Raw genomic sequence first — 13,968 nt, forward strand, 5'->3', positions numbered from 1 at the left:
TGTACAAATGTTTGGACTTTTTATTTGTAATCTAATATGGCCTAGTTAAAGGCTTACTGAAAGGTTTTCCAGACTTGGTCATGTCTTTCATGACCACTCACTAGCTCAAAAATACGATGATTCCCACCTTCCCCATCCCACAGATGCAGAGACAGGAATTTCTCTCCTTCCTTCATATATACATTCAAGTGTTTATCCCTGTTAATACTATGACTTTGCATTGCTGCAAGCACTCACGGTCAGATGGTTTTTCCGTAGTAAAATACATAGAATACTAGCATGCCTTCCATGTCTATCATCCTGCCTGTTGCACAGGGTACAGGTTTCATAACTTAGGTGTGCTGTGCATCCTTCAGTTCCTCTTAGTCATTAGGCTATAGTGGGGACATCTTCTGCAAAATGCATTTTGAATTTTGATGGACAACTTGTCTTTTCTTGTCCTTGCCCTGTGGGATATGACTTTTTTCATTCTGCTTTTCGTTATCAAACTTTGAGGTGCTGAAGGTCACTCTGCATAGCGTTGATTAGCTCAGGAATTTGTTACCTTACAGAAGGTGTATTTTGTGCTCCTAAGTCTGAGAGTGTCTTTGGGAAGCCTTACTTTTTGAATATCTTGAGGAAAATGGGCCATCTGACTGCTGTGATGTAGCAAAGACTTTCTCCTGCAGCCCTTGCTTAGGACTCCTTACGAGTCTCAGAGGATGCTAAAAAAAGTTTTGGATGCTTTGAATGTCCTAGTTCAGTTGTGCTGCTCAGTTCAAGTGGAATTGAGCCTTTCAAACTCCGTCCACTACTACTTTATTACAGCTTTCATGTTACCAGCTATCTCCTCTTTAGACAGATACGGTGGGCTGTGGATTTGGAGAACGTCATGGCAATTGGGCTGCAAACCCCCTGCAAAGGGCATGTCTTTACATTCTGTTGACAAGGCTGTACAGTGCAGTGTCCAAAGACAGAATAGTAGCTTATCCTACAATTGTGCTGGTCTCACATCTTGCAGTTAACGTGGATTTTGTGATCTATCCTCACTTCTGTTTTTTGAAGTCTTTAGAATACAGGCTTCAAACCAAGGAAAGCCATGGGAGTAGGGAGTGACTGTAGCTGTATTCTCAAGGTAGCTAGAAAATATGCAGCCCTGAGTGAGAGATGGAAAAATTAAGATCTTAACTATGCATGAAACATCTGCACATGAACCATGAGACGCAACATCGTAAAGAAATGATAGGCCCACGTGTGTTTGTATGTGCTTAATGTATGCTGACCTGAATTTTTGCTCTTTTCTCTGTAGGAAAGCATATTTCTTGATACGTAGCCTTATGTATCTTTCTTCTGCTTTTCAGAGAAACTGTTATCGCTTCTGCCTGAGTATGTTGTTCCTTACACTATCCATCTTCTAGCTCATGACCCAGATTATGTCAAAGTCCAGGACATTGAACAACTCAAGGACATTAAAGAGTAAGACTACTTTTAATAGTTTTAACCCAAGAAACAATATTAATTTTATTCTTTGTGAAACTTAATTTCGTTGGGGTACCCAGTGCACATAATGAATGCAGTTATTCCTGTAAAATATTGAGAAATAGTATATATGCTTTTTTAGCACTGTGTGATGTCTTAGAGGAACCTTCACCACCTGCTTATCCTACCTTCACTTGTTTCCTAAAGAATTGGTGTCCCAGTGTTAGACTGATTCAAATTCTTAATACTACTAAAACCTCAGATGTGCTTTTAAAAAGAGTTTCTTTTGCATTTTTATTCATGAGAAGTACTGCATTTCTTCTTTAGGTGCCTGTGGTTCATACTGGAAATATTGATGGCTAAAAATGAAAACAACAGTCATGCCTTTATCAGAAAAATGGTAGAAAATATCAAGCAGACTAAGGATGCTCAAGGACCAGATGATCCAAAAATGAATGAAGTAGGTGATACCTCTTGGTTGGAAATTGCATTTAATAGTGGCCTGCTTCTGGAAATTAGTTGCTTTTTGTTTACGCACTGACTTTAAAATGTTTTTCAATAGAATTGTATATGGGAGGTGATACATTGTATTCTGTAATGATTTGAGTTATTGTAGTGTAGATGACCATTATTCTCCTAAGCTTTAGTAGAACTTGCACGTTTGCAAGGGAATTGTAATAGTTTGCAGTCCTCCGGTTTCTGCCTCAGTAAGACTATTAAATGCTAACTTGAAATACATGTAAACTATAATATTTACTGTTTAAACCATCCACTAAAGTGCTTTGTAATATTTCATTTTAAAAGTGCAAGAGTAAGCTTAGTATAGGAAGAAAAATACATGCATTAGACGTTTCTGCTGTGTGTTGTGTAGTACATGTATCAAACCCTTACCTCGGTTTTGATTTTTTGTTGCATCACATAATGTACAGGTTTGTCACTTTCCCACTTTTCCCACCGAGATTATTTTTTTTTCCCTAAGCTTTGTCTTTGAAACTGTGGCATACACTATCCTTAAGCATGGAAAGGTTATGAAAGCTAATGCTCTTTAACTGCTGGGCCTTCAGGGCTTTTGTCTTTTGCTCCTGTATTTTAGTACCCTGTGATACACTGTTTAAGATACAGGCTAATGTTAAATGTTTAAGGTGATTGCTTTAAAACTGTGAGTTCTTCTAGTTCTGTGCTCAAAATACACTGTCTTTTGACAAGATTTACAATGAACTTCTGAAGTTTTATTTATTTGATTTTTAAAATTTTATTACTTACAGAAGCTATACACAGTCTGTGATGTAGCAATGAATATCATTATGTCAAAGAGTACAACGTACAGTTTGGAATCCCCTAAAGACCCTGTACTTCCAGCCAGATACTTTACTCAACCTGACAAGGTATACCTTGGCATTTCATTCTTCTTGAGATAAGTCTGTTTAAATCTTTTGTTAGTTGGAATTCTGGGTTGGGGTTTTTTTCACTAGTTCTTGTAACTTCAGTCTTCCCCATATTAAGGAGTGATTGAAAATGTATTTGTTTTTTCATAAATGTTTATGTACGTGTACACACACTGATTTCTCCTTCTCCCGCTTCCGAGATATTATTGTTCAGGTTTAAAATGTCAAAAGTGTAGCTGATGTGTTGGAAAAAAAAAAAAAAATCTTCCAGTACTACCTCCAAAATATATGTAACTTGTGCGCTGACTATTGCTGGGATTTTTTTATTTTCCCTTTTTCCCCCCCTCCCCCTCCTTTCTTTACAGAATTTCAGTAACACCAAAAATTATCTTCCTCCGGAAATGAAGTCATTTTTCACTCCTGGAAAGGTATGTATGGTTGGGGGGGTTTGAGGGGTTTGATTTTGGTGCTGTGTTGCAGTTTTGGTTTGTGTTGCGTTTTGTTTGTTTTTTAAAGAAAACTAGCAGAGTTAATGAAATGCTTCAAGCTTAAGAAAATACAATGTTTCTGCCTAAAGTATTTATATACCAAAGGTTAGGAAACAGGTAGAGAGAAAGATAGGTAGAAGGGAAAGCTGCTGCTGTCTGTGCTGGGTTGGTGGTAATAGTAGGTAAAGCCTGTTGTCTTTAAAAGGAGAAAGTCAAAAAAACCCTACCCCATAATATTGGACAGGTTTGCAAAATGCTTAACCTTTTATTCTGCAGAAGACTACGATATTGCATTTGAAGTGACAGCTATGGAAAACTTTAATAATAAATCTTACTTAAATCACATCAATAATCTTTGGCAAAGCTGAACACCATTTTACGGTGTCTTAGAAGATAATGTAACCTCAGAACAGTCAGTTAATTTGTTCTTTCTCAATATGCCTTGTATTGAGTGGCAGTATTCTTTTTTCACTAAAACTAAACCCAGGCACTCTTCAGAATAAAATTAAAATGTAGTAAAGGAAAAGACAAATTGTGGTTTTCATCATATGTCCTGTTCTAGATTACAGGAGAACATTCATTTGCTACCTTGTGTAAGAAATAAAAATACAGCTTCTACATTACAGTGAACTCTGTTAATGAAGCCTTAGCTATGAGCTAGTAACTTCCTGACAGGAAGAGGAATGCAAGTTAGGAAAAAATGCATACGTACAGGGACATCTTTTTGATTAGAAGTTGAAAGCCAACAGTTATTGATCAGAAAATATCATCACTGTCCTGCACATCTGAGTATTTGAACTCCATGGATTAGAGATTCACTTCTTACTGAAGACCCAGAGGTTTTAAAAAGGAAGTTGTCTTCTCATCTCTGATCAGTAATCAATATTAAGTTCTATCATCCAGTTTTTGACACAAAGCAATCTTGCTAGTTTGTCCCAAACTTAATATGTGGTTTATGCTATCACAGAATCATGGAATGTTTGAGGTTAGAAAGGACCTATGGAGGTCATATAGTCCAAAGCCCCTGCTCTCAGACTTCCCTCATATGAGAAGCACCCCAGTCCCATCTTCATCTTAGTGGCCCTTTGCTGGACTCTCTCCATTAGCTCCATCTCTCCCATACTTCCTAATTTGAAATTCTTTTAAAACCTAAGGTGGCTTTTATATTACTTTAAATTTCAAGGGCCCGATATTCTTACTTCCTTTTTTGTTCTGAAATTTTGTAACAAACAGCAGAAGTATTTTTGACCACCAAAATTTTTCAGTTGCTTCGCCATCTTGAGAGCAGTGTGGAATGAGAGTTGGTCTAGGGAGTCTCATTTTTGGAAAGGGAAGAGTGGTGGGGTTAGGGGGGCAGATATAAGCAGGGAGCAGTGTCTGAGGGCAGCAAGGCTTTGAGTGTAGGTTCTGTGGTAAGGGAGGAGCTGTAGCGGCGGGCCCTGTTTGTGGTAGCCCCTCCTTAGCAGGAAGTCCAGTCCAGTGTGAATGTGAGCGTCTCGCTGCCTTTCAGCTCTTTCTGTGTTCACTTATTGGTTAAGTTCTAAACTGTGGATGTAAATTGTTAAAATGGATTTTGTTCTCTAAGGTTTATTTTTTGAAAGGGTGTGCTATTTTTCTTGTACTCAGTGCAGATTGAATCTTTGGTTTAAGTGTAAAATTCCCTCTGGCTATAGAAAGTATAACCAACACATCCGTGGTGCTCATGCCTGAAAAAGGAACACTCAAAGCTGCAATGATGTGCATGTTGGACTTTTTAGCTGTCATTAGATTCTAGCTGTGTCTAAAGCTAATATTAAAACAGAAGATGGATCATCCCAGATAGAGACAAATGTGGAGAATTATCTTTAATTCAGCCTTTTTATACATGGGTATTGGGCATAAATATGTATTCTTTTTAGGAGTAACTGAACTCCTTCAGCTCTTTCAAAAGTTAGTATGAGCTGGAGGTATTTGGCATGCCCGAAATATAAATTAAATGGAAGCTCATCAGTGTCTGGAAATTTTGGCACCTATTAAAAGCCTATTATTTTAAAATCTGTGCATGAAGCATCAGAATCTTCTCCACAATATTTGCTTTTTGAGGCTCAGTCGTTCCTTCCTAGTTAAAACTAGTGTGGTTTGCCATTACAGCTAAGCCAGTCTAATGGCTTCTTTGCTGAGGGGGCTGTCCTACTGCTATTTCTGGTTTGCCAGCACAGATGCTTATCTGATCCAAATGGTGAGCTGGTTCAGGCAGCTAGATCAGCAGACACCAAACTGCACAAACAGTCCTGAAGTGGCTTCCTGCAGAGTCAGGTGAGCACCCAATACTGCCAGTGAGAAGAGGACTTGAATATAGGAGTAGAGAGAAGAATACTGTAGGCAGCTACTAGCTATTGGATTACAGCTTTGTCAGCTTGCTTCTGGTGTTATAATTTTCATATAAAAATGCTTATAGCTGTATGTTAAAATTAAGGTACTGATTGCAGAAAGTGAAATCTGTGAGTATTTTAAGCATAGTACATGTTAACAATATCTAAATGTGTAGCTTAAAATAAAGGAAATATATTTTTGGTTTCAGCCCAAAGCAGCCAATGTTCTTGGAGCAGTTAATAAGCCTCTTTCGTCAGCAGGCAAGCAGTCTCAATCCAAATCTTCACGAATGGAAACTGTAAGCAATGCCAGCAGCAGTTCAAATCCAAGCTCTCCAGGAAGGATCAAAGGGAGGTTGGTAGACAACAAAAGAGCTTTGATATTTCAAGTATTTGTAATGGAAACTTTGAATATTTCTATGGTGTTTTCTAAGTGAGAAACAGAATTCTATTGTCTTATTTTGAAGTAAAGTTATAGTACTACACTGGTATAACTGAAACTATTAATTTGGCTTTCCAACACCAGAAATAAATGTGCTTTTTAAAAATAAAAGTAAATCCAGAATCAACTCACACCCAAAGTTGGCTGTGGGAGAGAAGAGCCTCATATGTTTGTTTTATGTTTTTTAATATATAGATATAACCCCCCCGTGTGTGTGCATATATATACACACAAACATACATATCTACATGTATGTATACATATCTATATGCGTGTGTGAGTACGTCCATCTGCAGTTCCTAGGACCCCTGTGGCCTGCTGTAATGTTAACAACACATCACAGACAGTGAGTACTAGTAGGCCATTGTGGTGATCACGTAGGACTTCCTCCTCTTTAAATTTGTCCTGCACTTTGATGGGCTTCGCAGATGAGCGTTTTTGGATTTTAGATGTCTTTGTGACAGAGAGGGGAATGTACTGTAACACTAGAGGAGTCATCATCTAGTTATCAGTCTTTAGAAATTACAGCTTTTGTGTCATTTTTTAAAGATTATTATCAGTTACTGTATCTTCTTTTGTTCGTTTTTTTAACTGAAAATCACGTTACCATTGACTTATTTCACAGACATTTAGAGATTCCATAGCCTCCACTATTCCTATTTTCTCACATTAATTCAAGACTGTGCAGAAATGTTGTGTTTAGAAATAAGACTTCTCATTTGGTGCTTCCATGACTATTTAATATATGATATTAATTTAAAATGTAGTGCTGTCTTTTGTAAGAAATACTCCCAAACTCTATAGAAAGTCCACAGAAAGGCTTATTTCTTTACAAGTCATGCAGGTTTATATGACAAAACACATTATTGGCTAAAGATTGGCTAATATCCAGTGAAAGGATTCTGAGACCAATACTGTTCTGTATTTGGGCTTCCAATTACATTGTAGTTATTAGATTTTTATGCTTGTAGGAGTTAAGAGTTTGTGTATGTGAACACGACTTTTCATTTCAGCATGTAGCGTATTTCTTTTCAATAAAAAACATGCATTGTTATTTAAAATGTTGCTTCTGCCTTCTTCCCCAGTATGTTACCTTTTATCTGTGGGTCTTAGTGTTTTACATATGCAGGAGGTGGTATTACTCACATTTACATATGTAGAAATTGAAATAAAAATGAAATCGCTGCCCTAAGTAACAACAGAAAGCTGAAGGATGAACTGGTCTCTGCGATTTACATCTGGTTTATTGCCTAAACCTCACCATAGGAAAGCGTGCGTGCTTTGGCTGGTCTGTTTGTGGGGATCTCTAGTATATGAAAGTGTGTGCAAATGTTATCTAAAAGCGCAGATCTCTTGTAAATCAGTCAGGCATTTCTGTTTGAAAAAGCTGTTTGTCTTTCCTAGTGAAAAAAGAAAATTCAGCTTGGCTTATGATCGACATCTTTGTCCTGAGACAAGCATCCTGAGATGTTTTGGGTTGTGATATGTGGTGGCTGTAGTAGCTGGAGTGAAAGGTTTTTTCTGCCCGATTGTTCATGGTTTAGGAATAGATTTCTTCTGAATACTGTTGTTCTTAATAATTTTTTAAACGTTTGCCCACTGTATTATAATAACAAGGAGAACAAATGTTTTTTCATTCTAGGCTTGACAGTACGGAAATGGACCACAGTGAAAATGAAGAATTCACACTGACTTCACCCTTACCAGGGAAGAAAACTGACAAAAGGGACGACTCTGATCTTGTAAGGGTGAGCTGTTTGGTTACAGTGCCTGTGTTTCATTTTAAGTCACCGGGACTTAAAAATAAAAATGAATGTGATTGTACATGATACCGTTCAGGAAAATATGCAGAAACATGAAACTGAGTTGATGTTGTAAACTACTGGAGAATGGGTTTAGAGTTGGATACGAGAATGCAATGAAAAAAGGTTCTGTTTGTCTGTTTTTCATGTGTACGTTGGGTGCATACATACCTTTGCATCATACCGACAGCTCCTGTAAGCTTTCAAGATTGCCAGTGATGATTTGCAGGGTATTGGTAATATTGACAGGGTAGATTCTGCTGGATCCTCGTTGGTGAGAATCAGTACACGATTTGTCTCATTCTCAGGGTTTGTTGATGAAGCATTTGGGACGTCGTTCAAGTTAATAGTTCCTTGGACTTCCGCTCCCCAGTATACTGTAGAGTGAGGTTTTTTTGGTATGTGTTAGTGATGTTTACTTGAAGTATAGCTTTGGAAGAATTAATTGGATTAGTTGAAGAATGGTCAACTATACTGGAGTTTTGAGGGAGCAGTTTAACCTCTGTGATATTTCAGCTTACCTTCCAAGGTTGGAAAGTCTGTATCTTATATGGTTTCTTGCTCATAGCTAGCAAAGTGACAATGCATCAATGCTGTAATAAGGTGTTAGAATTATAACCTTTGCTTGTACTGGCCCGTCAGTGGTTCTAAGGCATGTTCTCCTTTTCCAGCCAGCTGTGTGTTCCTTTCAGCAGCCATAAGGAACAGCAACCGTTTGTGCTCTGGTTATCTAGAACATGGGATTTAGAAGTTCAGGGAAGAGTTATCGGAATAGTCATATGGATTCTGTTTTCTGGCATGCAACTTGTGCTGCAGTCAAGGCAGGAAAATGCTTGGTTCTGAATGCCAGGTCTCACAAGTAGCAGTTGCAGCATGATTATTTTAAAGCTGTCTGTGCGTAATACAGTCTTCAACAGGTTTTTAGGACAGAGTGAGCTTAGCTAACTGATACTTCCAGATCAGTACAATCCATAGGATGGAAAACAGTCTTAATGATTAACATGCAAATTGACAATGCTGCTAGATAAACAAATTGTTCTGTGAGAACATTGAACCTCAAGGGGGTAGCAGAATGGTGTCATTGCTATGCTCTTTTACAGTGTCAGGATCATTCAGGAGAAATTACATGTGTCTGTCTTAGGGATTTTAGGGAATGACCACTAACCACACCTGTCAGTGTTTGAGGCATTAGGACAATGCCCTTAATAACATGGTTTAGCTTTTGGTCAGCCCTGAAGTGGTCAGGCAGTTGGACCAGATGATTGTTGCAGGTACCTTCCAACTGAAATACTGTGCTCCTATTCCATCCTAACCAAGGCCTCTGAGAGTGGTAGGCCTTTGAAAGTGGTAGCCTTGTCCTTACTAATTCTTAATGATGGATTTATGTATTTCTGTAGATCAGTAATGCTGAAGGTTCCTAATGAGGCTATCAAAGTGGTTTGGACTCTCACTCAGATGTAGTGCTTTAATATGTTAATGGAGTTATTAAACAGGCTAAATAGTGTCTCCCATTATGCCAGTCTGTTACATTTTTCCTCGTTGCTTGGGACATAAACTGCTGACTAGTAAAAGTGCCCTGAATATTTGCTTGTCTTGAAGTGCAGATAGCCATGTTATGTTGTGGTATCTTGTGGGAAAAGCAAATGGCTTATAACAAAACAAAAAAATTTAGGAATCTTTTGTCAAAACAAATAACCCTTCTGATGCTTCCTGTATTGGTATGTCATTTCAGCTGTAAACCTTGGAAAGTGTGAGGGTCCAAATAGCTGCTGACATGCAATTCATGTTTAGAAGCATTAGGTTGAATTGATAACCCACAAATCTTAAGTGATAAAGCAAATACAGTTTGTTATTTTGAGTACTTTTGAGGGCATTTGTATTTCACTTTGAATATGTATGCAAGTTGCTCAAGGTCATTGATCCAGAACTCATTTTTGGGTCTTATTTCAGTTGGGGAGCAGGCTATAGCAAGCATTAACTGAGAAGCAGAATTTTAATCAGGCAGCAGAAAATTCATGTTTTAAAGATGTCACAATTCAGGAAATTTGTCCAGATTACGTCAGAGTAGCATGCTGGTTCTGACATTGTGGGACACTGTTTATCCTGAGGGAAAAACTTTACTTTGAAACTTGGGTACAGCTACTTACCTAGTAAAAGCAGCTGCAATGACAGTTGTGCACAATCACTGACAACCAAATGGAACAGGGAATAAAGAAAATGTCACTAATCTAGATCAGCAGTTTTGTCAGTGAAGTCATGAACTGGCAGGAGATGTCATGATTATTCAAACATTTTTCTTATTTTATTCTAGTGTTATTCTTTGTCCTTCAGTTTCTTCTACTGGTTTTTTTTCCTCCTTATATCCTTTCTGGCTTTTCTTTCTGCTTTTCTTGACCAGGGTTTACAGATAAAGTGGAGACATGTATTTGTAAGCTGACTTCTACCTTATGTCTTAAGGGAGATGTGAAGGAAAAAACCATTCAGTCTGGTTTAACTGGCACAACTGGCGTTATGATTAAATTGTAGTGTGGCTAGTACTGAGTGGTTGGATGCGTTGAAATACAGTAATGTTAATTTGCAATAAACAACGGGGTGAAACTGTGAAATATGGTAAATATTTGGACTTTTGGACCACTTCATGGTCCAAAATGAAGGTGTCATGGCCCCCGTGTAATTGTAGGTGAGTGAATTGCACACCCACCACCTCTGGGATATGGGTTGGTTCATGTAATCCTCCTGGTCCGAATAACTGCTTATTGAAATCTTTGCTCTTTAATGTGCTCTTTAGGAACTAGAGCTTGGAGAGGTGAGGGAATAGTTTCTGTTCTGAAAGCATATGACTTGGGTTCTACCTTTCTTGATATGCTAGAGGGGAAGGGATGCCATCCAGAGGAACCTTGACAGGCTTGAGGAATGGGCCCATGTGAACCTCATGGAGTTCAACAAGGCCAAGTGCATGGTCCTTGCACCTGACTCAGGGCAATCCCCAGTGTCAGTACAGGCTGGGTGGAGAATGGATGGAGAGCAGCCCTGAGGAGAAGGACTTGGGGGTACTGGTGGATGAAAAGCTGGACATGAGCCGGCAGTGTGCGCTGGCAGCCCAGAAAGCCAACCGTATCCTGGGCTGTATCAGGAGAAGTGTGGCCAGCAGGTCGAGGGAGGGGATTCTGCCCCTCTACTCTGCTCTGGTGAGACCCCACCTGGAGTGCTGCATCCACGTCTGGAGCACAGAAAAGACACTGACCTGTTAGAGCAGGTCCAGAGGAGAACCACAGAAGTGGTCAGAGCATTGGAATAACTTTCCTATGAAAAAAATGGCTGAGGGATCTGGGGTTGTTCAGCCTGGAGAAGAGAAGGCTCTAGGGAGACCCTATTGCAGCCTTCCAGTACTTAAGCTGTTCAGTACTTTCTTATAAGGCAGCTTATAAGAAAGATGTTTTAGCAAGTCCTGTTGTGACAGGACATGGAACAATGGAGTGCTGCATCCACGTCTGGAGTCGCCAGCACAGAAAAGACACTGACCTGTTAGAGCAGGTCCAGAGGAGAACCACAGAAGTGGTCAGAGCATTGGAATAACTTTCCTATGAAAAAAATGGCTGAGGGATCTGGGGTTGTTCAGCCTGGAGAAGAGAAGGCTCTAGGGAGACCCTATTGCAGCCTTCCAGTACTTAAGCTGTTCAGTACTTTCTTATAAGGCAGCTTATAAGAAAGATGTTTTAGCAAGTCCTGTTGTGACAGGACATGGAACAATGGTTTTAAACTGAAAAGGGGTAGGTTTGGATTGGACATAAGGAAGCATTTTTTTACAGAGAGGGTGGTGAGGCGCTGGCACAGGTTGCCCAGGGAAGCTGTGGATGCCCCATCCCTGGAAGTGTTCAAGGCCAGGCTGGATGAGGCTTTGAGCAACCTGGTCTAGTGGAAGGTGTCCCTGCCCATGGCAGGGGGGTTGGAACTAGATGGTCTTTAAGGTCCCTTCCAACCCAAACCATTCTGTGATTCTTTTAAGGGTTGGATGGGGTTTTTCTGCTGTGAAGAGTAAATGTTGAGTCTTAACTGCAGCAGTGCTTGGCAGCTACCACTAATTCCTCTGCTTCCATTTATCAGTTACAAATTCAGGTTGCCCACTGTCTTCTGTATTAGTGCCTTGCCACTGCCAGCATGGGAGCCAGGCATAAGCACCCCACAGCTCACAACAGAGCCGAAGTCACAAGTAAACAACTTCTATCCTCTATATCTTTATATTTTCCTATTGATAAAAATGCAGTTATGGATATTGCAGCCAGTTGTGTTTGACACAGCCGAGGATACAGATGAGGAAGACCTCACAGACTTCAGTGTTCTAACTGCTCACCTTTGAAATAGTCTTTCTCTTGTCTGGCATTTTTTGTGTATGTATGAGTTTATACTTTTGCAAAGGTTTTTGAGTCGGATATGTTAGACAATCTCAGTAGACAACTTGTGCAACTTGAAGACTCTGTCTTGTTGGAGGGGATTTTCTGTAGCTTTTGTGTATGTGACAGTTTAATATGACAGTTTAACTTCTTATTTTAAAGATGTAATCTTACCTTTTCAGTCAGAGATGGAGAAGCCTAGAGGAAGGAAGAAGGCAGCTATCACAGATTCAGAAGAGAAACTAAACATAGATGAACTGAATAAACTGGGCCAAGAGCAAAAACTTAGAGGAAGTCAACGGGGAAGGAAGAGACCTGCAGTTGTTTCAGAATCTGATGAAACACAATGGCAGGAGGAAAAAAGGCTAAAAGAAGATATAATAGAAAGTGAGGATGAACAGAACAGCCCACCAAAGAAAGGGAGAAGAGGACGGCCTCCCAAAACAAATAATGGGGGAACACCAAAGGAAGAGCCAGTAGCAAAGTCTTCAAAACGGAGCAAAAAAAACCAAACACCAGCAGCTGCAGCAGAAGAGGAGGAGGAGGAGGAAGAAAGGCAAACTGAAAACATTGAACAAAAACCAAAAGGCAGGCAAAATAGGACACCGAAAAGAACACAGCAAAGGTTAGTCTGTCTTCTTCTAAGCTGCATCTTTTTTATCCTTGGACATTAGTTATAATTTGATACTTTGCAATTTGGGTCTTCCTCAAAACAGAGCAGAACCATCTGAAACTAGTACAGTTGAATCAGCACAGTCTACGCCACAGAAAAGACGAGGAAGGTCATCAAACACACCACCATCACAGCAAAAAAAAGTGTAAGTGGTGAATATTTTCTGAATTTGTGTTTAGTGAAATTTAAAAATATGCCTCTCTGCCCCCAAACAATCATTTACTGGCAATATTTCAGAATACTTTCATTGAAAGTTAAGAAAATAAATTGTCATTGTTATTTCTAAAATGTTTTCCCCAGCTGATTCTTCTAGAGCATCTCAGACCAGAGCAAGAGGCTACGAGTAAGCTTAATGTGCTCAGGTAGCATATATGTAGCTTTGCTCTTCTAGGTGAGAAGTCAGTAAAGCACAGGAGGGCCTTGACAACATGGCCTTATTAGGACTTCAGGGAGCAAAATGTGCTCCTGGTTGTTTTGGATAGGGAGGAAGAATCAAATTGTCGCTGTGATGAAACAGTATTGTGGAGAATAAGTTTATTCTAATTTGCCTTAAATTGATGTTCACTTCCTTTCTAATTTGTGGCTGCCTTATTATCCACTTGAGTCACTTCCAAGTGAATAAAATTTGCTACAATCTATGAAGGACAGTAGCTCTTGAAAACTGTGGGGCTTATTAAGCTCCAAAATAAAGGTAGATGCTGTGCTTAGCTTCATTTTCTTGTGCCCACTGTAGGAAACTGCAGGTATCTCTTCCGTACGTGTATATACAATCTGTGCAAAGCAGAAGTGTACAAGTAGAGAGGACTTAACTGGCCCACTGTTTTTTGTTTGGTTTGGCTGTGCCTTTTCCCCATACCAGCGATCTCTGCCTGAACAAGTTTATACCTTCAGTTCAAATTATAGCTTCACACTGGATCACATCCTGGCACTTTGCACGCACAATATCCCAGCCTTTCCGGTGTTGCCTTTCCAGTGTTC

The 13,968-nt window shown here is 39.4% G+C and overlaps 1 protein-coding gene across 1 annotated transcript in view; it reads left to right on the plus strand.

Annotated features, from left to right (window-relative positions):
- PDS5B (PDS5, regulator of cohesion maintenance, homolog B (S. cerevisiae)) overlaps nucleotides 1-13,139 on the plus strand; it is a 77,034-nt gene extending 63,895 nt beyond the window's left edge. Inside the window, exons 25-32 of the mRNA XM_010157438.1 lie at nucleotides 1,341-1,455; nucleotides 1,786-1,918; nucleotides 2,724-2,843; nucleotides 3,209-3,271; nucleotides 5,892-6,037; nucleotides 7,767-7,866; nucleotides 12,500-12,942; nucleotides 13,034-13,139. Of these exons, the coding sequence (XP_010155740.1) occupies nucleotides 1,341-1,455; nucleotides 1,786-1,918; nucleotides 2,724-2,843; nucleotides 3,209-3,271; nucleotides 5,892-6,037; nucleotides 7,767-7,866; nucleotides 12,500-12,942; nucleotides 13,034-13,139 (1,226 nt within the window). The remainder of the gene's footprint in view (nucleotides 1-1,340; nucleotides 1,456-1,785; nucleotides 1,919-2,723; nucleotides 2,844-3,208; nucleotides 3,272-5,891; nucleotides 6,038-7,766; nucleotides 7,867-12,499; nucleotides 12,943-13,033) is intronic.
- Nucleotides 13,140-13,968: the final 829 nt, after the last annotated feature.

Source organism: Eurypyga helias, unplaced genomic scaffold (assembly GCF_000690775.1).
Source record: "Eurypyga helias isolate BGI_N326 unplaced genomic scaffold, ASM69077v1 scaffold3338, whole genome shotgun sequence".
NCBI lineage: Eukaryota > Metazoa > Chordata > Aves > Eurypygiformes > Eurypygidae > Eurypyga > Eurypyga helias.